This window comes from Crassostrea angulata, chromosome 5 (assembly GCF_025612915.1).
Source record: "Crassostrea angulata isolate pt1a10 chromosome 5, ASM2561291v2, whole genome shotgun sequence".
Taxonomy (NCBI): Eukaryota; Metazoa; Mollusca; class Bivalvia; order Ostreida; family Ostreidae; genus Magallana; species Magallana angulata.
The window spans coordinates 26,132,067-26,159,079 of record NC_069115.1 but is presented as its reverse complement, the minus strand read 5'-3'; the positions used below and the strand labels follow the sequence as shown (position 1 = coordinate 26,159,079).

Here is a 27,013-nt window from a genome sequence, read left to right as displayed (position 1 = left end):
CAAATTAATGTTATACTAATTTTGGCACCTGTTGGGGCATTTGTGGCGTTACCACAAATCAAGTAACAATTTTTTATATGTTAATGCTAACTTTCATATGTTAATACTAGTTTACTTCACAACATATACAATAAGAGACATCCTATGCTCAGTTAGTCAACCAGACAAGTTGATTAAACAGTTTTAATGATTATTGATAGTGTCACAGGATAGATTTGGGTGGTACTAGGTAATTTTTCTGGAACAGCATCAACTGTGTGCAGAACGAATGGGGTGAGGGTTCTTATGTTGGCATAAAAGGTACAAGGTACATGTATAGGTGAGGTGCACTGTAGGCAGTAAGGTGAAAAAAGAATACGTACGTTTCAATTCCAGAGAAATAAAACTATGACGATAGATTCCATGCAAACAAAGTTTAGGGGGGTATATTGGAATCACCTTGTTTATTCATCTGTCAGCTAGTCCATCTGTCTGCATGTAGACACAGTTTTGTCCCCCTTATAGAATTTCTTACTATTGCACAAAATCGTCTGAAAATTTGTACATATGTTATACATCATCTGATTCAGAAGATGTGTACCTGCAAGTTTTATTAAGATATGACCAGATTTAATGATATGTATATCAATTAATGGCTTTTAATTAACAGTGTACCCTACCTCTTTTAGAAATATCCCGCTATAAAACATCAATTGATGTATAAATCCTTGAATTTTCAAATCCGTCTGCTTGTAGCTCCCATCAAAAGTGTGTCATCATTGGGCGGAAGTGACGTAGTGTATGCAAAACAACTCGATGATAATCCGGTATAATTCCGGATTAAAAATAAGTTAATCATTTACAATTGGTTTAAATATAACATTCTGCACAACTTTTATTCTACATGTCTTAACAAAATATTTTTTGTTTAAAAGATACACAGAAAAATGTCTAAATTTTTGCACTTTTTGGAATCCTATTTTTTGACCCCCTACCTTTTTAGCTCACCTGAGCTGAAAGCTCAAGTGAGCTATTCTGATCACATTTTGTCCGTCGTCCGTCCGTCCGTCTGTATGTCCGTCTGTCTGTCTGTCTGTCTGTCTCTAAACTTTTTAGATTTTGAACTTCTTCTCTAAAACTGCTTATCCAATTTCAACCAAATTTGGCACAAAGCATCCTTATGTGAGGGCGAATATAAATTGCAAAAATAAAAGTCCGATCTGTATTCAAAGCGGAGAAAACCTTGAAACTGTAGAAAAAGGGGGGTGCATTTTTAAAAATCTTCTTCTCAAGAACTACTGATTCCAATTCAGCGTAGTTTAGCATAAATTATCCTTATGGGAAGGAAAATATAAATTGCAAAAGTTAAGTGCTAATTCTGTTTCAAATCTGAGTTATTACGAAAATAATAATAAAGGAAATGAGTGTTTCAATCAGTTTAATAGCTTCGGGTTCGGCATCCGGTAATCCGGCATCCGGTAAAATGGGTAGGCAGGACTTGGTCTGGGCAAAACAAAGATTGGCAGTTATTAATCTGCCAATCTCATTAAAATTTCAGGATATTTGATGGACTAGTATATTTGTATTCGCTGTAAATATTGCTGCAAAATAATGCGTATTTGGAATCGACGATTGTCGATCTGCCTTGGCTTTTATTTTGCCACGGCCCGGGTTTGCATACCCATTTTACCTAGACTCGTATTCCATACTTCTAAAACGAGGTTCTTTGTTTAAAGCAGCCATGACATTATACGAAAAAGGGTCGATCTGACTATGATGAATTTGCTTGTTGTGCAACAGTTCGCGTATGAAGGGAAATCTTTGAAACATGCAAAATATATTGTTGCCGATTTTGTGAAGTAAATTGAGGCTAAATATTTCAATGCGTTGACAGTTTTCACACATGACGTTGGTGTTAGCTTGTTCCGATTTTCGTTTCGTTTTCATTATTTCTGCTTGTAACCTGGGAACTATCGTCTGTATTATTTCGTGATTTTTACGTATCAAATCAAACAGAGACTTTGGTAAATCAAACAGTTAACTGTTTACCTGCGCAAATTAAGCAAAATCTGATGTATCAAAAAATAATGAAATACAATTCATTCTATCGGTAATTCGATCGGCATTATCTTTTGCGTAATGGTAGATTAATGCAATAGGTTTTGTTGCGATGCTCGTCATTTTCTCGAGTTTATTCAGTTTAAATAAAGTTTGACATTGCTGACGGAAATATGTAGGTATATACATGTATATATATGATTCATTTCGAAAAAATAAATTGTGTTCTTTATTTGTTATAGTGAATGTTTCTTGTGTTTAATTGTTTTCAATTTCTATTTACTAACCATATTTGAGTGTTAAGCTTCAAATTATAAGCAAGATACAGAAATTTTCTCACAATTCTATGTTTGTACACATGATCTTAAAAACTAAAGATTAAAAAAGTAAAAAAATTGTCAATATTTATTAAGAAAATTTTCAAAGTCTGTTCGTTCAGAAACAAACTTTAACATCTTATTGTATTGTATACTTAACATGTTTTCGTCATTATTACTCCTACTGTACATGTGATCCTTCACTGTGTTTGTGTACATTTGGATAAACTGATTTTGAACCTCAAATACCAGTGAACTGGTCTTGAGTGAAAGAATATAAAATCTTAGGCCATTCTTTTTTTTCATTTTAAATGCTGAATAGGAAATACTAAGTAAAAAATCATAAGCTGAATGTAATAAACTCATGTGAACAAAATATGAATCAAACCTAGGCGAACTGTGAGCTCTGTATCTTGCTTATAATTCTACGATTGACGCTGAAATTTTGGTTGAACATTAGAAAATCTCTATGAATTAGAATATGTTAAATACTTGTACAAACAAAATAAAAGAATGATACTAGTATTCTGTATATATGTACTCTCTGGGGCCCTCTCTTTATACAATAAATAATGTGAAATCTACATCAATTTTGATAGTTTTTCAGACACGAGTAGATAAAAACATCTTTAAAACAGTTTCCATATTTCTGACACATTTCTGTTGCGGGGATAAAGTAATTATCGCTATTCCTAACAATATCACATCGGAAAATTATCCTGGTTTGTACGCGAGGTAAATAACAGTCATTTACTTATAATGGAGAAGACAAATAAAATTTTTGAATGTTTTTAATTTGAGGAATTGAGCACATTGAGGTACAATTTTCTTCTTCACATCTATACATGTAGGGTTTTTAAAATAAAAAACAATAACTATTATTTTTTTAATACAATAACTAGTAAGTACTGAGTAGTTGATGAAAAAATGTACCTATATGCACTCATATATTTTGATCGCTTTACAACGTTGGGGGGGGGGGGGGGGGGCAGAACGAAAATATAGGGATTTGGAAGTTAACAACTTAACAGTATACCTCTACCAAATGTTTAGTTTTATATCTTGCGTAGAATTTTCTTATTCTGGTAAAAAATAGTATTTCATGAAGGTACAATAATTATCAAAGATTACATGTATACAAAAATAAGTGTAAAATTCGAATACTTTACAATATTTATTTTTTGTTTTTCTACCGAGGGACCATATGACACAATATCTTTTGAACGCCCATTGTTGCTCAGGTGAGCGATGTGGCCCCATGGGCCTCTTGTTCTAAATAAAAAACGTAATCCAAAAACAAAAACGATGTGCACAACTTCAATGTCTCTATTATTTAAATTCGTTGGATTCCCATAACCTGCTATCATAGTCTCGGAGCCTTTGTCTGGAGACCGAAGGCCCTAAAAAATTTTAAAAGGGGGATAACTCGTTAACGGAAGAGGAATTTTAAAGTTCATGAAACGTTTTAGATAGTGTTTTGTAATGTCTATAATGAGCCCTGAAAATCTGAGCAAAAACCGTTCAGAAATGATCAAGATATGAAGCCTCAAAGTTCGCGTCTAGGAAGAAAAAAAAAGAAAAAAAAAACTAGATCTCGTTACGAGTAACGAGTAGGTCTTCAGTCCGATTTTGTTTTCATATGATACGATGAAATATCGATATTCTCTGCCAAATCTGCGATCTTGGTGAATCTAGGTTTTTTGTCTCGAGACCGAAAACGGACGAACAAAAGAGGTTTATGAAAATAAAAGCTAGGTTTTTTTTTATACATTTGTTTAGTGTTCACTACTGTTAATCATAGCAGATGAAACACCAAAGATAATCAGTTAAACTTGTGAAAAAAATGAATTGTTTGAACTCTTCTGGTGAGTACCAGAAGTGACGGTTGACAAAAGAAAACCCGTTAAATATATCTTCAATCGATTGTCTATCATTTATAAAAGTTTGTGTCTCAATCACTTTCAGTGACTAAAATCTCGCTGGTATCAATTTTGTAAAAAAGGCTAGGTACCAAAGATATTTGAAATCTTGCTTGTTTTCAAGTTATCTGTAATATAGTTTACGAGTGTCTTGGCCCCTCATTTAAGGGGCCAGCCCCTTTTTCTTGAGTTCAATCGAAAGTTCTCACGAATACTAACATTTTTTGTTCTTACAGCCATCTAAAATTGTTGTTCATTTTTGAGATACAAATGATTGAATATTTTAGGGGCCAGCCCTATAGATCCTTAATGGGGACAGACTTTGGAGTTTTGATTAGTGGAATTGATTAGAATCATCAATGCAAACATTTTCTTTTCTACATTGCCTAACAAAATATGTCTCCTTCTCTAGATATATTGCATCAAAGTTTAAGTACTTTGGCCCCTTAAAATCCCTAATTACGTCATAAATGGGTGTGAAAATGATTTTACCTGATAAATATTGCTACAATTAACAACTTTGCTTCTAAATTGCATTACAAAATTTTGATCGTTTTTAAGTTATTTGTAATAGAGTTTACGAGAGTCTTAGCCCCTAATTTAAGGGGCCAGCCCCTTTTTCTTGATTTTGTTGGAAAGAATGTTTAATTATCTACTATTTTTGTTATATATGTCTTAACAAAATATCAACTGATAAAAAGATACAGATGAAAACGTATGAAAATTTTGAATGAAAATTCGTACCCAATTTTCGTGCCTAGGCGAGCTCCAAGAAATGGCGCCACTGGCGTAAAACAAAATAATAGTGCACAACTTCAGACTATAGACTACCTATCCTGAAAATTTCATAGTCATATCTCTGATAGTTTCTGAGATCAGCTCTGCACAAAATAAGTCGTAAAAATGTACAAAATGGCCGATAAATCGGTACCGGAAGTGCCGACAGGAAAAATCTCAAAAACGTATGAAGTTTACATCAAGACTCATCTTCTCTGAAAAAATGGTCGAAATCGGTCGAATAGTTTTCGAGAAATCTCGTGCACAAAATTTGTGGAAAAAAATAATAATAATAATAACTAGATACGATCTCGTTACGAGTAACGAGTAGGTCTTCCGTTCAATCTTTAAACGATACAATTAAAATATCAATGGAATTTCAAAATCCCCCCTCCACTCCCTGATAGTGTATAGGATTGTCAATATCCTTTAAAAAACGCAAGTTTTTAAGTTATCTATAATAGAGTTTGCAAGTTTCTTGACCCCTAATTTAAGGGGCCAGCCCCTTCTTCTTGAATTCAGTCGAAAGGTCTCACAAATTCTAACATTTTTTGTTCTTACACCTATTTAAAATTGTTGATCATTTTTGAGATACAAATGATTTAATATTTTAGGGGCCAGCCCCCTAGATCCTTAATGGGGACAGACATTGGTGTTTTGATTGATGGAATCAATTAGAATCATCAATACAGATATTTTCTCTTCTACAATGCTTAACAAAATATGTCTCCTTCTCTAGATATATTGCGTCAAAATATTAGTACTTTGGCCCCTAAACCTCCTAATTACGACATAAATGGGCGTGGCATTGATTTTTTCTGATAGATATTGTAATGATCAACAACTTTGCTTCTATAATGCATTACAAAATCTTTTTCGTTTTTAAGTTATCTGTAATAGAGTTTACGACAGTCTTGGCCCCTAAATAAAGGGGCTAGCCCCTTTTTCTTGAGTTCATTCGAAAGTTCTCATGAATAATAACATTTTTTGTTCTTACACCCATCTAAAATTGTTGATCATTTTTGAGATACAAATGATTGAATATTTTAGGGGCCAGCCCTCTAGATCCTTAATGGGGACAGACATTGGTGTTTTGATTAATGAAATCGATTAGAATCGTCAATACAGATATTTTCTCTTCTACAATGCTTAACAAAATATGTTTACTTCTTTGGCTATATTGCGTCAAAATTTAAGTACTTTGGCCCCTAAAAATCCCTAGTTACGTAATACATGGGCGTGGCAATAATTTTTTCTAATAGATATTGGTACGATCAACAACTTTGCTTCTATAATGCATTACAAAATCTTTATCGTTTTTAAGTTATTTGTAATAGAGTTTAAGAGTGCCTTGGCCCCTAAAAAAAGGGGCCAGCCCCTATTTCTTGGTTTTGTTTGAAAGAACTTTCAATTCTCTACCACTTTTATTATATATGTTTTAAGAAAATATGAACTGATAAAAAGATACAGATAAAAAAGTATGAAAATTTTGATTAAAAATTCGTATCCATTTTTCGAGCCCAGGCGAGCTCCTAAACTTTGCGCCTCTGGCGTAAAAAAACTGCATTGTGCACAACTTCAATCTATGGTCTACCTATCCTGAAAATTTCATATTCATATCTCTGATAGTCTCTGAGTTTATGTCTGCACAAAATGGGTTGTAAAAACTTACAAAATCGGCCGTAAATCGGAACCGGAAGTGACGATTTCAAAATTTAAAAAAACTTCTAGAATTATGACCACTGGCAATCATCTGTGAAAAAATGGTCGAAATCGGCCGAATAGTTTTCGAGATATCGCGTGCACAAAATTTGTGGAAAAAAATAATAATAATAACTAGACACGATCTCGTTGCGAGCAACGAGGAGGTCTTCCTTGTGTTTTCGAACATGAAATACATGTACGACCTTGGTTTTGCTATTTAACGGCTAAACGTGATTTAACATATAAGACAAAGGTCTACATTCTAAGGGCCAGATACTATTTTGTTTTAGATGTATGAGTTTTGGTTGAAAACATTAAGATCTCTAAATCGAGGGGCAGCCTCTTTTTCCTCGTATTAAATGAAAAGTCATTTACTTTTAAAGAAATTTTGTTCAACAAGTGTATAGAAATTTGTTACCATTCTTGAGATATCTCAGAAGTGTATAGAAATTTGTTACCATTCTTGAGATATCTCAGAAAGAGCGTTTTAGGGGCCGATCCCTTATCTCCTTATTGGGGTCGTTTAACGAAATTTTGAAGAATCCATATTGTTTAGTAGATCATTTTGAGTATCTTTTCTTCTATACTGCATTTCAAAATATATTTTTCCTTTCTGAGATATCGGTGATCAAAGTTTTGGATTTTTGACCCCTTAAAAACCTTAATTACGTACCACATTATAAAATCATGACACTGCTTGGATACATAACTGTAAGATAAATATCTTTGCTTCTATAATCTTTCACAAAATATATCTCAGTAAAGGGGCTATAGATGAAAGACTTGAGAGCCCTTTGGTCCCCTAATTTGAGGGGCCCCTTTGTCTTGATATCAAATAAAAGTTCTTATAAATATAAAAAAAATTTAACATTATATGTCTTAACAAAATATTATTCAGAAAAGAGATAAACAAAGAAAACCAGAAAAAATTATGATATTTGTTTAATCTCAATTTTTGGGTCCAGGCGAGCTTCGGCGCTTTTTGCGATCGAAATGATTTTAAACCTTTATGCACAATTTCAATCTTCCGTCTACCATCACTGAAAATTTTAAGTGTATGTCTGCTATAGTTTAAAAGGAGTACTGCCGAAAAAATACCTCTCTGAAAATCGACAAAACGACTATATCTCAAAACCTGAAGTGACGTCATCAATAAAAAAAATTTGCAATACGGTTCACATCGTCATCTATTAGATCGACAAGTTTCATAAAAATCAATTGAGTAGTTTTCGAGATCTTGCGTGCACAAAACTTGTAAGAAAAAAAAATAATAATATAGAAGAATAGGGAAAAAGGAACAAGGCAATAACAATAAGGTTTTCCGTTGGAAACTTGTACTTCAGTCCAACAACCCCTTTATTTTGAATATCTTAGTTAGAAAGACAACAAAAAATGGAGAGAAGGAAATAGAGAGAAAGAACAAATCTTGGCTCCGGCGAGATTCGAACACACAGCCTTTGCATGTGTCATAACAGTATTTCATCGTAGACTGGTCCTCTGTCTCTATCGTACGAAATATATATAGGCATTGCCAGTCTATATTTCATCATCGAAGGTTCACGTCAAAACATGGCTGACGCGAAATAATTCCCGATTTTCTCTTTGAATTTGGGGCGTTTCCGCCCGGGACAGGAGCTGAATTTTTGTATGAGATAAAAAACAACGTGTAAGATGTCTCACTACTCAGGTTTGGTAACAGTGCGAGGTCATTTGAAATATTGATGCGTGTTTGTGTCTGGAGGGGGATGAAAAGGACCGAGCTTGATTTTCGTCGTAAATAAATCGAAAGTAGAATTTTGAGGTGTGGATCTCGGATTCGGTTAACGACAATTAGGGGAAGTCCTAAAACAATGACTGATGCATTTTACACATGTATTTCAGAGTAGAGATTTTTTTGTGTCGTTTACTATTATGTTTGACTGTTTTATATCAACAGGATTGATAAAATTCTTATAAATGTAGAAATAACGAAATCAGTAACACGTAAATTTATTCATAAAAAAATTGATGACAGTAATTTCCACAGTTCTAACATTCATAATTAGTTCACACGCTATCGTAGATACAGACTAAACGGAAAACAAGAAATATACATGCAACAGAAATATTACGCGGCTGCTTACATCCCTTGCAAAGTGTAAATTTTAAGTCCCCGTACAGGCTATACACGCGGCTTGATATCGGGAATTTCTTCTTAATTGTTCAACCCGCTGCAAATTTGGCAGAAAAACAGAATGAGGTCCGGGGTACATTTACACAACATTTCATGAAGATTGAGTGAAGGGCTCGGGAGTTAGAATTTTTTTCTACAGTACATGTCAAACACGAAAATTAAAACTCAAATGCCAAAAAGTTCATAACTCTGTTAATAATGAACGAATTGGTCTGGTAATTAGTGCGGTAATCTAGAATGGTACTAAGTTGAAATTAAAGGTCCGAGATCAAAGATCAAGTAAAATCGGGCCAGAAAAACTAAATGATTTTATGAAGGGTGGGGGGGGGGGGGGGGCGGTGGTCGGTGACTTCTATATTAAACGGAAAATACTAAATTCCCAATATCACTAGAGTTTGAGATACATGCTTGACCCTTATTTTGCTATTTACCAGCTAAACATGATTTGGAAATAGAATGAAAAATCCTTTGATTTTAAACAGACTCTTTTCTTCAATTTCTATATCCTCTTTTTCTTTTACAAATAAATCAGAAATGTATTGGACTTCTCGCCCTTGTTTTGTTTCTGATATATGTATAAGAGCTTTGATTGAAACATTTAGATCCCTCTTATCATGTAATTTGAGGGGCTAGCCCCTTTTTCTTGATATCAATGAAAGGTCCCTTAATATTAAACACATTTTGTTCAACAAGTGTTTAGAAATTTGTGACTGTTTTTGAGATATTAGGGAAAGATTGTTTTAGGGGCCGACTCTTTATCTCCTTATAAGGACCATTAAACGAAACTTTGGTGGTTGAATATTATTACGAATATTATTCTGAGTATCTTCTCTTCTATAATGCATTTCAAAATATTTCTCCTTTTTAAGAAATAAATGATCAAAATATTGGACTTCTAGCCCCTTTAAAATCCAGATTATGTAACATATCAGAAAACTCTTAACAAATATAGGTAGATAACTGGAAGATACACATTTTTGCTTCATTAATACATTACAAAATATTTTTCATTAAAGAGATATAGATAAAAGAATTTAGACCCCTCTTGGCCCCTTATATGAGGGGTCAGCCCCTTTTGCTTGGCGTCAGTTGAAAGATCTTTCATAGATTAATTTTTGATGCTCTACATGTGTTAGCAAAATATTGATTAGAAGAAAGATATTCGTGATCAAATCTCAAATTTCGTAAAAATTGTCAAAAAAACTTAACATCAACATTTTCAGTTCCGGGCGAGCTTCAAGGATGATGACTTCTGGTCAAATCTAAAACAAGCAAGCAAATCTACCATAACCACTCTATCTTGCATATAAATTTCAAGTCCCTAACTATAACAGTTTTTGAGGAGATGCGTGAACAATATCATGTTCCAAAATACATGAAAAAGGGAGATAATTCAGAAGCGGAAGTGAATTTTCAGACAGGAAGTAAGATGCAAAGAGATATTCACCTAAGACATCATCCCTGTAAAAATCATTAAAATCGATTGAGAAATGGCTGAGAAATTTAGGGTGACTACCAAGAAGAAAAATAATAATATAGAAGAATGAGAACGCGTAGAAAAACAGTAAGGTCTTCCGCTGAAGACGGAAGACCTTAATAATAATAAGAAACAGTACGAAAACAATAAGGTCTTCCGTTGGAAACGGAAGACCTTAATAAGAAATCGTACGAAAACTATAAGGTCTTCCGTTGGAAACGGAAGACCTTAATAAGAATAATCTTACAAGCACAATAATAGTAAGGTGTTCCATTGGAAGCGGAAGACCTTAAAGAGTCAAACGGGAAAAAAATAAGCAATTTGGGGGGGGGGGGGGGAATATGTTTAATATAAAAATTTAAATCAGTAAATATGAACAAATGCATCAGGCAAACTTTGCCTCGGGATCTGTTGATCACTATTTTTTTTTTTCTGGGCTTGAATCCGAGTTGCCTGGGCACATGTCCATGACTCTAACGAATGAGCTACAATTGGACTTCACAGGATTTGATACTTTGACCACTGAGCTTTGATGGTATTGGTAGTACAATTTCCCAAAACATTAAAATTGCCATCTTATGACATATCATAAAATAAAATAATCCTTGATATAATGAGACACCTAAATATGAAACAATGAATTTCTCACTGTGCAAGACAAAATACAAGCTGGACAACATTTATCTAATTTGAATGATGAAATATGATGATTAAGGGTGAAACTTTTGTATATTAAATATTGCACATGCAGCATCCAAAGATTCAAAACATCAAGATTAATCAGGATTCTCGCATCAAAATTTATCAGTAATCTTCATCTTACACATGCAAGTATGATTACACTAGGTAGGGCTGTCACAAGTACCCGAAATAACCGAGAACCGCGGAACAATTTGTTCGGTTCGGTTTCAGTTCTGCTTTTTCCGGATTTCGGTTCAGTTCCGATTTGTGTAAAAGAATTCATATTCTATGAAAAGTGGCGTTGAAATTGAAAGGCTCAATAGTGTGGACTTGTTGTTTTTAATAAACATTGACATATATACCATTATTACTGGCCATGTATACCGATGATTATTCACTCATCCTTAATAAGATTACATTATGCAATTTACCTGTGTATAAAGGAGAATTACTAGTTCAACTAGAACTTTTTTTTGTCTTCAACAAAACACAAGGGCTTTTCCACATCCCCTTTTTGATTGAAAATGTCAGGTAAAATCATATCTTTTTTTTTTTTAGGGTATTCCGTCTTCAGCGGAAGACCCTACTATTATTCTATTGTTTCTTTTTCACTTTTCTTGTTATTCTTTTTATTCTTTTTTTGTCTTACAAATTTTATGCAGGCGATTTCTCGAAGATGGCTCATTCGATTTTCTTCAAATTTTGAGGGTTGATGTGTCGGTATTTGAAGTGTGTACCGCCGTTTCAATTTTTTGATAATCACTTCCGGTCGGAAGTTATCGTCCGTTTACGATTTTTAAAAGTCAATTTTGTCGGCTAGAGATCTAAATAACGAATAAAGATATAGGGCTGAAATTTTCAGTGAAGATAGACAGCCACTTAACCTGTTGCAGCATGGTCATAAAATCGTCCGCCGTCACTTCCGGTCGTCACCGGAAGGAAAGATAAAAAATCGGTTTTTTCAACTTTTTGCTTTATATATATTTTTCTAACGGGTTGATAGAGACTCTTTTACTGATTAAAAATATGTAATTTTTTAAAAAAATCGATTGATGCGTTCCCGAGATATTAAGCATCAAATTCCTGAAGTGAGAGTCCGATAAGCTCAGTCGTTACAGTGGTGGACATGTGCCCAGGCGACCTGGGTTCAAGCCCTGGGTGCCGAAATTTTTTTTCCCTAATTTTTTTGGTGTTAATTAACAATTTAGTCTTAAAAGTGAAGGATTTTATCTCATTTACTCAAAAATCGGACGGAAGACCCACTCGTTGCTCACAACGAGAACGATCTAGTTTATTTACAAATTCTTCACCTGACCTTGGTATAAATTATCAGTTGTTTAAAATAGGAATATATTGAGTAAATCTTTAAAAATCTTCTTCTCAAAAACTAATCAGCCAGGAAAGCTGAAACTTGTGTGGAAGCATCCTCAGGTAGTGTAGATTCAAAGTTGTGAAAATAATGAAATCCCCTGGAGTAGAGTGGGGCCTCAATGGATGGGGGGGGGGGGGGGGGTCAAAGTTTTACATAGGAATATGTAGAGTAAATCTTTGAAATTTTCTTCTCAGAAACTAATCAGCCAGATGATTCTTTATAATTGTTAAGACTTTGGCCCAGGACAATTCTTTGGCCTCACAAGAAGGTTCAGAGTTTGATGTAGATTTATATCCCATATAAAAACAATTGCTGAGGATCTTTTTGAGAACTGCAATACTCAACATGTGATATGACTATAAAATCATCCTGTTTGATATGGGACTAATGATTATAAACATTAGAATATCCAGGGGAAAAATGGATTTTATTTATACAGGATCTATATGTATTATTGTACATTGTCTAGATAGTTTGTATTATCTGATTTTATCATACCTATTGTTCCTCAGGTGAGCGATGTGGCCCATGGGCCTCTTGTCTGGATTAAATAATTGTGAGATTAAATTAGGAAAGCCAGATGTCAAATCCATGCAAAATAGTGTGGGGAAATATGCGTGGTTACGGAAAACAGCATTACCTACAACTCGAAAATACACGAGCATATCATTAAGTCTTTACTCCTTTAAAATCATAAATAATATTTACTTTCATTGTTAACATATTTGATTTATCAAGTTTTCTGTAAACATTTATTGAAATAAGCATCAATATATATCTTCAAACGAAAAACATGTATTGAAAATCGGCCACAGGTAAACTTATTTTTTATAACTATCAAGAAAAGAACTTCATAATGAAAACATAAAGAAAAAACTAGACACGATCTCGTTGCGAGCAACGAGGAGGTCTTCCGTACGATTATTATAAGGATATGTGACGTCATTGACTTTGATTTTCGACAAGAAAACATGATATGAAAAAAGGAGTGGAGTACTAATGTTTTTTTTTTTTTTGGTATCTCTTTTTATAAGTTCTCTGACATTGCTTTTTTAAATACTTGCACTCTTCCAATTAAGATAGAAAAGATGAGAAAATCATTATGTTGTTAGGATATATTAACGTATTATACCTAATCTAGCTTTAAGGAAGGAGTCTTTTCATTATCAAATATACTTCTTATAATAAGAAATGCATGAAATTTTGACACAGTCAAACGGATCATATTACTTAATGATTCTATCAGTTTGATTAAATTTGACCTTTTTGTTTTCGGATAAAGGTCAGGTCAAGGTCACTACCTTTTTCCTCAACGTAAAGAATGATAAAAATAAGTGTAGCTCTTTATAGTTCTGTAGACATTTGTTTAAGATTTGAAGATTCAAATCTTCAATGAAATCATAGACCATGAGAGTGTCTATCAGCTTATACTACTAAATTGGAATAAATATTTATACTAAAATTGATATTGCTTAGCCCGCATTTCCTCTAATTTTCTTAAATTTTGAAGAAATTTTGATTATTTTTTTAAGCTTCCAATAATAAAATATTTCTAATGTTTATGTATTATGAAGACTTTATATAAAGATATAAATTGACAGAAAAGCTAATATATTGACCATTTCATAAGAGAGAAATACTGTTTTAGTGATTTTTTCACAAAAATCAATGTATAGAATGGGCGCTTTAAAAAGCTTATAAAAATGTTATTTGATAGGCAAATCATATTTTAAAAACATATTCTGAAACCCAAGTATCATATTATTAGTTCACATTAGTAAAAAAATCCAACATTATTGTTATTGTTTTTAAAATGCTAAAACAGACTATTATAATATATTTAATCTGCAGCAATTCTGAATTGCGCAACATGAGATATTTTCCTACGCCAATATTACGCCAAAAATATAGTCCTTGTTCCATTCTAAACATTGATTACATTTTTCTATGCCAAGTTGTATGAAAGTAAAAAAGAAAGAAAAATATACTATTTTAATTTCCTTTCATCTTGATTTAATAAACAATTATTCAAATTTACGTTTGACAAGTCGAAAACCAGAAAAGACTCCTTCCTTAATAACCTTTAACAAAATGGCTCTGAGTAAAAGGATATAGGTAAAATACTTTAGAGCCCTTTGGTTCCCTAATTTAAGAGGCCAGCCCCTTTTTCTTGATATCATTTGAAAGGTCATCTAATTCTAAACACATTTTGTTCAACAAGTGTTTAGAAATTCGGTATCGTTCTAGAGATATATGAGAAAGAAGGTTTTAGGGGCCGATCCCTTATCCCCTTATAGGGGCCGTTTGACGAAATTTTGAAGGTTGCATTTCGTTAAGAACATTATTTTGAACAACTTTTCTTCTATACTGCATTTCAAAATATTTTTCCTTTCTGAGATATGGGTGATCAAATTTTCGGACTTTTGGCCCCTTAAAACCCCTAATTTCATAACACATGATAAAATCCTTACATTTCTTGGATACATAACTGTAAGGTAATCATATTTGCTTCTAAAACATTTCACAAAATATCTCTCAGTAAATGGCTACAGATAAAAGACTTTAGAGCCCTTTGGTCTCCTTATTTAAGGGGCCAGCCCCTTTTTCTTGATATCATTTGAAAGGTCATTTTATTCTAAACAATTTTATTCAACAAGTGTTTAGAAATTCGTTAATGTTCTGGAGATATATGAGAAAGAAGGTTTTAGGGGCCGATCCCTTATCCCCTTATAGGGGCCGTTTGACGAAATTTTGAAGGTTGCATTTCGTTAAGAACATTATTTTGAACAACTTTTCTTCTATACTGCATTTCAAAATATTTTTCCTTTCTGAGATATGGGTGATCAAATTTTCGGACTTTTGGCCCCTAAAAACCCCTAATTACATAACACATGATAAAATCCTTACATTACTTAGATACATAAATGTAAGATAAACATATTTGCTTCTATAACATTTCACAAAATATCCCTGAGTAAAAGGATATATGTAAAAGACTTTAGAGCCCTTTGAATCCCTTATTTAAGGGGCCAGCCCCTTTTTCTTGATATCATATGAAAGGTCATCTAATTCTATACATATTTTGTTCAACAAGTGTTTAGAAATTCGTTAGCATTCTGGAGATATATGAGAAAGAAGGTTTTAGGGGCCGATCCCTTATTCCCTTATAGGGGCCGTTCGACGAAATTTTGAAGGTTGCATATCGTTAAGAACATCATTTTGAACAACTTTTCTTCTGTATTGCATTACAAAATATTTTTCCTTTCTGAGATATGGGTGATCAAAATTTTATACTTTTGGCCCCTAAAAACCCCTAGTTATGTAATACATGACAAAATCATTACATTGCGTGGATACATTACTGTGAGATAAACATATCTGCTTCTATAACATTTAACAAAATATCTCTCGGTAAAGAGCTACAGATTAAAGACTTTAGAGCCCTTTTGACCCCTTATTTGAGGAGCCAGCCCCTTTTTCTTGATTTCAAAGAAAAGGTCATGTAAATACAAACGTTTTTTACATTACATGTCTTAACAAAATATTTTTCAGAAAAGAGATAAACAAAGAAAACCAGAAAAAATAACGACGTTTTTTTAATCTCAATTTTCGGGTCCAGGCGAGCTTCAGCGCCTTTTGAGTCAGACAAAAATGAATACCTAAAGACACATCTACAATCTTTCGACTACAATCCCTGAAAGTTTGAACTCAATATCTTCAATCGTTAAGGAGAAGATCCCAGGACAAGCCGACCCTCTGAAAATCGCTAAAACGTCAATATATCAAAAACGGAAATGACGTCATCAAAATAAAAAATTACGTATAAAGTTTAGATCCGTATCTATCATATCTGAAAGTTTGATGAAAATCGGTTGAGTCATTTTTGAGAAATCGCGTGCACAAAATTTGTTGAAAAAAAAAAGAAAAATAGCGAAGAAAAAGAAACAGAACGAAAACAATAAGGTCTTCCGTTGGAAACGGAAGACCTTAATAAACTTTTGAAGTTACAAAAAATGAATTAATTTGAAAGTTGACTCGAACCGAAAAACCTGAAACCTAAACGAAAATTTTATGACCCGACCCACCCGAACATTTTTGGAACCGTGACAGCCCTAACACTAGGTATTTATTAAATAAAATTAAAAATAAAAGTTTCACAGTACGCAAATATTTTACAGGCAGCGTAAATTATATGATGAGGAACGACACATGAGGACTCTACAAATGGAAGCTATCCGCTGTTTATGGAAGGAAGTGCAGTCGTTACAAAACTGGAAGTCTGAGGTCTTGAACTCTCAGCAGTTCCGAAACACAATGGACTCCAATCATCAAGATGACAGTTATAATTATAGCCAGGAAATACAGACCACCCTTGAAAGAATGGGTAATTACCCCGGAGACAGTGGAAGGATGGCATCCTTTTACTCTATGGATGAAGAAAGACAAAGGGAGCTAGAAAGGACTTGTGCAAGTTTGCAGACTCAAGTATGTACTGATTTCTAGAAATAAATATCTTCTTGCTTCAAATTGAAATAAAAGCACCCTCCTCCTCCCCCCCACCCACCCCCCCCCCCAATTTTTTTTTTAATTTGTATATATTTGCATATAATGATTCTAAAATATATTATTGTTTTTTTGTATATACAAGCTGTGTCTGATTTTTTCTAACTTGTTTTCTTAACCTATTCTTTAAAATTGAAAAAAAAAAAAACTACTATAGATTCCTTATTAAACACGAAGAATTAATATCCATGTAAAATCGTGACAAGCATCCTTCGCGGATTTTAAAATCTTGCCATTTTCTGAGAGTTGAAAACTAGAAGAAACAGGAGAAAACTTCCACGTTCGCGGTTTTATATTCTTGTGATTTGATACAAACCAGCAGGATCGCGGAATTAAGTACTTGCGTAATATAAGGAATTTACAGTAAACTGCATAGCTGGATATTTAGCTGAGGGATGAAAAATCTAAATTGTATTGGATGATATGTACATGAACATGGCCTTGATTCTTTTTGTTGCAGCTGAGTGGAAAACGATAACAGTGAGTGGGTATTAGGACATCATATCTCTAAATTGTGTTCTTTAGGTCAAATTTCACTGTAATTTTTATCGCAGTCCAAAAGGAGAATTTCAAATAAAAGTCTGATTTAAAGAAAAAAGCAATTGGGGAGGGTGGTCACCCTTCATCAATCTTTTCTTATGTGTCTTGTTTGGCTAGTGCTTAAAATTTCTTTTGGTTTAAATGTGGTGACAGCAACAATGGAGCCCCTTGTAATTTTATAACTTAATATATTGGTTTGTCTTTTAAGGTGGTATGGGACATCTGTCGATATTTATGTGGATTAAAGTACATAATAATTGAAATACTTTCACCAGTTTAGAATTTTCAAAATTTACTATATTTAGCAAAAAAATAGCTTTTGAAAATATTTGGAGAAGTAAAAATTGTAAAACCCCCAACGGGATTCCAACTCGATCATGACTTACAGATTTGTAGAAACCCTCTTACCCACTACGCTACTCTGATAAGTGACAATATTGGGAAAGAAACTACTTAAATAACTAGACCTGTTTTTGTCCTCAACAAAAAGGAAGGGCTTTTCGACAGCCCTTTAAACCCCTTATTAAAATTCTTAATTTTCTTAATTTTTTCTCTCAAAACAGTATTTGATAAAATGAGAACAAATAATCCCACTGACTTTATGCAATTTTTCCTCTGATCTGGTGGGTAAAGAATGTTGAAATCTGCCATGATATTTCCCATGATATTTTGCAATGACAGTCAGATAGAGTAGGAATAAATTCAGAAACTTTAAAAGATAGTAGCTGTTTTGAAATTTTTTCAGCTGCTAATAAATAATCAACTGTACTCGGACCTAAGGGATTGAAACAGGTATAATGCCCAAAAATGTCTCCTAAACATCTTCCATTCATGATGCGTAATTGATTTTGTATACAAAATTCAAACAACTCTTTCCCTCTTGTGTCTAATACAGTATCATGACTTCGTCTTACTCTGGTAGTGTTATCTACAGAATATGAATCAAATAAAGGAAGGTACTTCTGGGTGTCATGCGTAATAACATCTAATTTATCTGCAGTACAAGCATTAAAATCACCACAAGTCAAGACATCACCTTTTTCTTTGTAATACAAACGATCTTTCTCAATTAATTCCTATATGTCATATGGTAAATGTCTAGTATAAGGTAGAGTTGGCAGTGGGCATATATAAATCACATAAGTAGAGGTCTGAATGCAGATGGAAATGATTCTTATCAAAGAAGATGAGGGAATAAGATGGCGCAAATGCCCATTCGGTTTAGTCGTGAAATACAATTTTGAATTTATTTTTTCCCAATTAAATCTATTCAACTATATTTTAATACGAGTTTGCCAAAGCACAATGTCTAACTATATTCAGTTTTTAATATATTTTACAAAAAATACGAAAAAAAAAATATTGCCTGAAATTCTGGTGGTATCGAACCCATACCATAAAAACCCTAGATATATATAAGGTTAGCTTATGTCAGGAACTCTAGCCACTGAGCCATTTCAGACACAACAAAGTATGCTATTTAAATATTATGTGTTACTTTGGCTACGAATTTACGGATTTGTGTTGTTTTTAGCTCACCTGAGCCAAAGGCTCAAGTGAGCTTTTCTGATCACAATTTGTCCGTTGTCTGTTGTTGTCGTCGTTGTCGTTGTCGTTGTTAACTTTTCACATTTTCATCTTCTCAAGAACCACTGGGCAGATTTCAACCAAATTTGGCACAAAGCACCACTAGGTGAAGATGATTCATGTTTGTTCAAATAAAGGGCCACGCCCTCTTTAAAGGGGAGATAATTGAGAATTATTGAAAATTTGTTGGTATTTTTCAAAAATCTTCTTCTCAAAAACTATTCGGCCTGAAAAGCTAAAACTTGTGTGGAGGCATCCTCAGGTAGTGTAGATTTAAGTTTGTTCAAATCATGGTCCCCGGGGCTAGGGTGGGGCCACAATTGGGGGATCAAGTTTTACATAGGAATATATAGAGAAAATCTATAAAAATCTTCTTCTCAAAAACTTTTTGGCCAGGAAAGCTCAAATTTGAGTGGAAGCATCCTCAGATAGTGTAGATTCAAGTTTGTTCAAATCATGGTCCCCGGGGGTAGGGTGGGGCCACAATAGGGGGATGAATTTTTACATAGGAATATATAGAGAAAATCTTAAAAAATCTTCTTCTCAAAAACTATTAGGCCAGAAAAGCTCAAATTATAATGGAATCATCTTCAGGTAGTGTTGATTCAAGCTCGTTCAAATCATGGTCCCCGGGGGTAGGGTGGGGCCAAAATGGGGGGATCAAGTTTTACATAGGAATATATAAAGAAAATCTTCTTCTCAAAAACTATTAGGCCAGGAAAGCTCAAATTATAATGGAATCATCTTCAGGTAGTGTAGATCCAAGTTTGTTCAAATCATGGTCCCTGGGGGTAGGGCGGGTCCACAATTGGGGGATCAAGTTTAACATAGGAATATATAGAGAAAATCTTTAAAAATCTTCTTTTCAAAAACTATTTGACCAAGAAACCTCAAATTGGCAGGTAACCATCCTCAGATATTGTAGATTCAAGTTTGTTCAAATCATGGTCCCTGTGGGTAGGGCAGGGCCACAATTGGGGGATACATTTTTATATAGAGAGAAAATCTTTAAAAATCTTCTTCTCAAAAACTATTAATCCAGAAAAGCTCAATTAGGCCAGGAAGCACCCTCAGATAGTGTAGATTCAATTTTGTTCAAATCATGGTCCCTGGGGATAGGGTGGGGCCACAATTGGGGGATCAAGTTTTACATAGGAATATATAGAGAAAATCTTTAAAAATATTCTTCTCAAAAACTATTTGACCAAGGAAGCTCAAATTGGCGGGTAACCATCCTCAGATAATGTAGATTCAAGTTTGTTCAAATCATGGTCCCCGGGGGTATGGTGGGGCCAGATGGGGGATATATTTTTATACATAGAGAAAATCTCTAAAAAATCTTCTTCTCAAAACTATTAGGCCAGGAAAGCCCAAATCTGAGTGGAAGCATTTCCAAATTGTATAGATTCAAGTTTTTTAAAATAATAGTCCAGTGGTATGGTGAGGCCACAGTGGGGGATGAATTTTTACATAGGAATATATAGAGAAAATCTTTAAAAATCTTCTTTTTAAAGACCATTTGGCCAGAAAAGCTTTAACTTATGTAGAGGCATCCTCGGGTATTGTAAATTTAAAATCACAGTCCCTAGTGGTAGGGCGGGTCCGTGATGGCGGTTTGAATTTTTACATAGGAATATATAGAGAAAAATCTTTAAAAATATTCTGGGAAAGTTTTTCGGTCCAAAACTCAGTACTTAGTGTGAAAGCACAGGTTATGCAGATATAAGTTTGATGAAACCATGATACTCTAGAGAAAAGTGGGGCCACAAAATGGGGGGGGGGGGGGGAGGTATATAGGAATAGAGAAAAATCTTCTTACAGGTACAACAACAAAAGGGGCTTGGTATTTACCAAAAGAAAGAGGTGGATAAAAATTGGCAGATTTTCAATTTTTTTAGCAAGATCTACTGTACTTAGTTGTCAAGATATTTTGAAACTGTAATGCTAATTTGATCAGAATTAAGGCAATTGTCGCTCAGGTGAGCGATGTGGCCCCTGGGCCTCTTGTTTTAAAACGTTCAATTGTTGGGATACAAAATAATATTTTTAACGTATAGTGGGTCATCTCTCCACGTTTTTGTTGATTGAATTCGGTTTGTTTTTCATTAGACCTTAATTAGACTATGAGAAAAATATGGAGCCCAGACCCACTCTATAAAGAAAATGCCTTAAAGTTCTAAAAAATGACACTATTTGCAGGTTTTAATGCGTACACGTCTATTTGAGTCCACATATTCTGAGTATTGAACATATTTATAGGTTTAAAATCAATGATATGTTAAATATATATTGTTTTAAATGATTTTAAAAAATAGATAAGATTTATTGATATTTTAATTTGTCAGGATCTTGTCCGACTGTGTATGGGCATTTTACACGCCTTATCCACCTATCTTTTAACCACTGGTAGTCTTTACATGTAGTAGGAAGTATCTTAATGATATGATCTTTTAATTTTTTCCTTCTTAGAATAGCTAGACCTCCATAATACCTTCCATTTGATGATGTACCTACAGAAAAACAGTTGAATTGTTCAACAAACACAGGTGTGCTATATTCAATTCGAGAATTGGTGAGATATTTCCTCTTGATAAGACCATCGAGAATTTCAGAGTTTATTCTGTAAATTTCTTTGTCCATTCTTGGGGTTTTATGGGAGACTATGGTCTTTGTATTGTTCCATTTCGTTGAGATGAGGTTGGTGATTTTCACAAGTTTTTCTAGGCACTCTTCTGGAGTGTAGACTTTATATCGTTGGTAAATGTATGAAGTAAAATAACATCAGGTCTGGTTTCACTCATTTCAATTTTGGATGTTGTTTCGCCTAGAGTGTATGCAGTGTCTTTAGTAACATCTACGTACTTTGATAGTTTTTCTGGTCTTATTCCACTGATGTTGGAAGTTCCTAGTAATAATGCTGTGGGCTTTCTAGGTTCCTGATTACTGGTAGTTTCCTTCAAGTCTTCATTACGTTTCTTGTAGGTCATAATCATGTCATCAGCGGTCGCTTCTTTCTGACTGAAAATGCCGAAACTGCTTGATAGTTGGGATTTAAAAGAGAGGTTCTTTTCAAATTTGGAACAACATTTTTCTGTTAGCAATTTGTAGCCTGTCATCAGCTTTTCAAATTCACCATTTTGTTGACAGAGCTTTTGCAACTTTTCATTATCCTCAGTGAGTGATCTAATATTTGTCTCTAGTGTGATATGTGTGGATTTTCTTTTCATTCTATCCGTTTTTAGTTGAGATTGAAGTTTTGATATTTCTATAGCTGTCTCAAATTTCTCTGTTTGTAATGAGGTATTGACTGTTTGTAACTGTTTAACATGTCCCTGTAGCTTTTTGACTTCAGATTGAGTATCATCTTTCCTCTCCTTTTTACTGATGTTTTCATCTAATTGTTGAACTGCAAGTACTGGTAGTTGTTGTTTCAGACTATCAATGAGGGGCTGTAGGGAGGTTTCAATGGCTTTACAGAAACTGACTCCAAGCTGTTGCAGAAGACCTGTTTGGGATTTGTTCATAATAGAAAGGGCATCTGTGAATGCATTTTGAAGTAAGTTCAGATCTTTAGGTTGTTGTAACAAACTATTGGTGTCTTGACAGCTCTGAATTTAGGGGTAGTACAGTTATCACAAGTCTCCCCTGAACTCTCCACATTTCCATTTTTGTAAGGTGATGTGTTTGACATTTCAATGCTTTTGATTTGAGGTTTCTGAGTCTTTTTCTTCAGTTTCAGAGTTTGAGGTTTCAATGTTTTTGACCTCAGTTTCAGAATCTGTGTAAGTGTCACCTTTGGATTTGCAAATGGAGTTGACTAGCAAGTTAAGTACTAGGAAGTCTGTTGTTGTGAATGATTGATGGCAATGCCCTTGGGCCTGAACGACCCCCGTGTTGATAAAGTGTGATATTATGTACAACAACTGTTGATGTTTTACTAAATTTTATAAATAACAACAACACAGGTGTTAGAGTGATTGAGCTATCAACCAGTTTATTCGCCGTAATATACAATCAGGCTGAATCAGCACGCGACTTTAATAGCGATGAACTGGAATTAGACCCAATAATTGTATATTTCCAAATATATCTACAAAATACAATGTAAACTTTATATATAAATACATATCAAGTATACTTCATCATACGCACATGAACCTTTAAAAAAAAAAAAAAAAATCGTGTTCGAAAGGGTTGATTGCTCTTTGATGACCTGTCTATACCTGATCCGTTCTATATATACTACAGCCAAACAACAACTTGTGTAACTGTGCTAAAAGAAATAGTCTGTAAAAAATACAACTTACTGAAATTTATTTATGTTCTCCTTTGTTACACTCATCCGAACATAAAGTATTTCTATTCTAAGTATTTTATAAATAACAACAACACGGGTGTTAGAGTGAGTGAGCTATCAACCAGTTCGACACCAAAGGTATACTAATTATGCAATTAAGAAATTAAAGATATCATAATCCAAGATTCAAAGTAACAGATAACTTTTCGTTAACACTACAGTCCAAAACATATCCATCTTTTGCATTTTCTGAACGCCATCTACCATGTACTTTAAAGAGTCTGTCTGGAACATTATTATTAGCTGCTGTTGTAGCTCCCCCACTTCTCAAACTATGTAAACCATATTCTTTGAAATCAACTCCAACAATTTTAAGAGCATCTAACAAAAGTTCTCTCGCTCTAGTATATGTCAAAGGCTTGTTTATTTTACTCAACCTGTAAACATTTTCTTTCTTAAAAGATGTGACTGCTCTGAAAATAAATTCTTCAGACTTAAATACAAGACCAGTGTACGATATATATTTTTCAAGATAACTAACAGGACAGAGTTTATTTCCTGTTTTAGCTACAACGACTATGTTACTTTGTCTAAACACATCTGTTTTACTTTTTATGGCGTCGAGCAAAGCTCGAAAGCCATCTAGGGATCGTACGTCCGGAAGTTTGCAAATTTTTAAGGAGCCAAAGTTTTTTTACGTGTTTAAAGAAAAACAGATGACATACTTCAACTTCGAGCAGAACTGTACGTCAACAAAACGAGTTGGCAGATACGAAATGGTTGATGTCTTTGAAAATGTTCATATTTTATTGTAAACAATATGTCTGGGTTTCAGCAGTTCGGCGGACGAATACACTTGCACGGAGACACACACGATAGTTACATGTAGGCCTACATACTCAATTTGGTTATAAAAATATACCAGCCTGCAAAACAGATTATTTTGTATCCATATGGAATATTGACAATGCACAAAAGTTTGATCTTTTAGAAACAAAACTTCCTACATTGAGCGATAAGTATATCTACAACCAAAAGTTATCTTAAACCAACTAGTAAACTACTTTCACTTTGTAAATGGGTGCTTTCTTTTATCTACCCCTGATCTTTTCGGTCCGTGTCATTTGGACCCATGTGAATTTTAAATCAAACTGATAATAAGAGACAGTGTGTTTATCAGCAGTATACAAATTACAATATATAGAATTAAACACAATCATAATTTAAATATTTAATTCTATATGAATAGAGAGAAAAAAAATTTAACTCCTAAGATATTTCTAAACTTAGATTTTTGATTAACATTCAACATTTTTTAAGAATTAGGTGAGTCAATTTGTAATGAATTGTTATTTAATTAGTTATGTGATAAAAACATTTTTTTTTTATTTTTGAAAGTTGACTAATGTATTTGTCTTTATATTTGTTTTTAAAAAGTATGTATAATTGATACCAATTTCTAAATGAATGGTCAATAACCAAATCAGATTGATTTTTGAAAATATGAAAAAAATCACACTTAATTCTAATATATCTACTATTTTAGTTGACTGCGTAAAATCTATATTAAATATCATTTTTGTTAAATTGACCGCCCAACTCAATTTTTATAAAATTAATCTCCAGCAAACAACAAGAAAAGTTGGTCTCATGTTAAGTACACTCATTACCAAGAGTTACAAAATCATACTTTGTTTTCAGGATTTTTTTTTTTTTTAATCTACAGTACCTAATGAAGGAGAACCATAAATAACAAAAATAAAAAAATATTATAATATGCATTTTTGTAATAGTGGAGATTATTATGACTTTATTTAGATTTTTATTCTTCAAATTAACTTTAACTCGACGCCATTTTGGCCCTTCACAGGCCTTTGATTTCAATTTTGATTTCAATATGTGAACCAGATTGATGAAACTTAATATAACACATCTTAATATGTACAAGTTCATCGCACCTCAGAAAACCAGCATAACCCAATGGTACCATGCAAACAAGTCTGGAGTGATACAAATTTTCAACCTGAGAAAACTTATCCATAATTTTTTTTCTAAAATTTCTGGTGTAATAGGTTTCTTCTTAACTATAGGTTTGCACCTTAATCTTTTTCCGCCTTCTGAAATTAAATTCACAAGACTGTTATCACATGGATTGTTACACAGGTTTATGCAATGAGGCCATTGAATACTATAGTATGCTGCATCAATAACCGCTGCTGAAGAATTGATCTGTATCAAATAAGATGAATAAACTGCGACTGTGGAGGGTAAAGCAGGTAAATCCTGAAAATCAAATGTTTTACACCAAGCCTTAAATTGAATTTCAGAAAATAAGTTCTATACTTTTTATAGGTATTTTTAGATCTGCTGTTCAGTACTATATTACCCATTCCAAACACTGTTTCCTTTAGTCTTGGATCTTGAATCTCTCTAATTTCTTTCCAATGTGAGAATGTACATGCAAGCTGAAAATATAAATAATTGAATAATGTTTAAGACTTAAGTCACAAAGAACCCATCATCAATTATAATATTATCTAATGTCACATAAAGACTAATTAAACTATCATAATACACATTACAATGCCCAATTATAAAGGCCAAAAAAGAAAATGCCCCATCTAGGCTGAACTAAACATAATGCCCCATCAAGGCTAAATCAAATACAATGCCCCATCAAGGCTATATCAAACACAATGCCCCATTAAGGCTAAATCAAATACAATGCCCCATCAAGGCTATATCATACACAATGCCCCATCAAGGCTATATCAAACACAATGCCCCATCAAGGCTATATCATACACAATGCCCCATTAAGGCTAAATCAAATACAATGCCCAATAAAGGATATATTAAATACAATGCTCCATCAAGGCTATATCAAACACAATGCCCAATCAAGGCTTAATCAATTATGTATATGCCCCATCAATGCTATTAAGTCAATGTGCCCCATAAAGGCTAAATCAAACACAATGCCCCATCAAGGCTTAACAGTTCATATGCCCCATCAAGGCTTAATTAGTCATATTGCCCCATCAAGGCATAATATGATAAAATTAGGAATACCAAAGCAAAAACTTTTCAGAAATCTGTACAATCGATACGAAGTACCAACACTTTGTGAGACCCTTTCTGAAAAAACATATGAGGCTTATAATATTCCACCCATTCTTTAACAAAATCTTGAAATTTTCCAGAAAATGGTTTAACCAAAATAGGCCAAAATGTTGCTGTCGGCCACTTTGGAACAATAATAGTCCCTCTTGCTTTGCACAATTTCAAGTGATTAATTGTTCTTGCAATCAAATTAATTGGAGGTACAATCAAGTTATTACCAACTGACTAGTCAAACCCAAAAGCATCTACTCCTGCTGTATTCCAAAATCTGGTATTAATAAAATTTCTCCAATTTATTGTTATTACAATCTGCAAATAAATCATACTCATAAGGACCTCATTTCCTATTAAACAATTGAAAAATATGATCAACCACTGACCAGTCATCAAAATAAAAAATCTTACTGTAAGCATCGGCAATTTCATTCTCATATCTTGGAATCCAT

General features: G+C 33.5%; 1 protein-coding gene across 8 annotated transcripts in view; it reads left to right on the top strand.

Moving 5' to 3' along the window:
• LOC128183593 (dentin sialophosphoprotein-like) overlaps positions 1-27,013 on the top strand; it is a 193,202-nt gene that overhangs the window by 77,624 nt on the left and 88,565 nt on the right. For all 8 annotated transcript variants that reach the window (XM_052852692.1, XM_052852689.1, XM_052852688.1 and 5 more), the window contains one exon: positions 16,636-16,942. In XM_052852692.1, the coding sequence (XP_052708652.1) occupies positions 16,636-16,942 (307 nt within the window). The remainder of the gene's footprint in view (positions 1-16,635; positions 16,943-27,013) is intronic.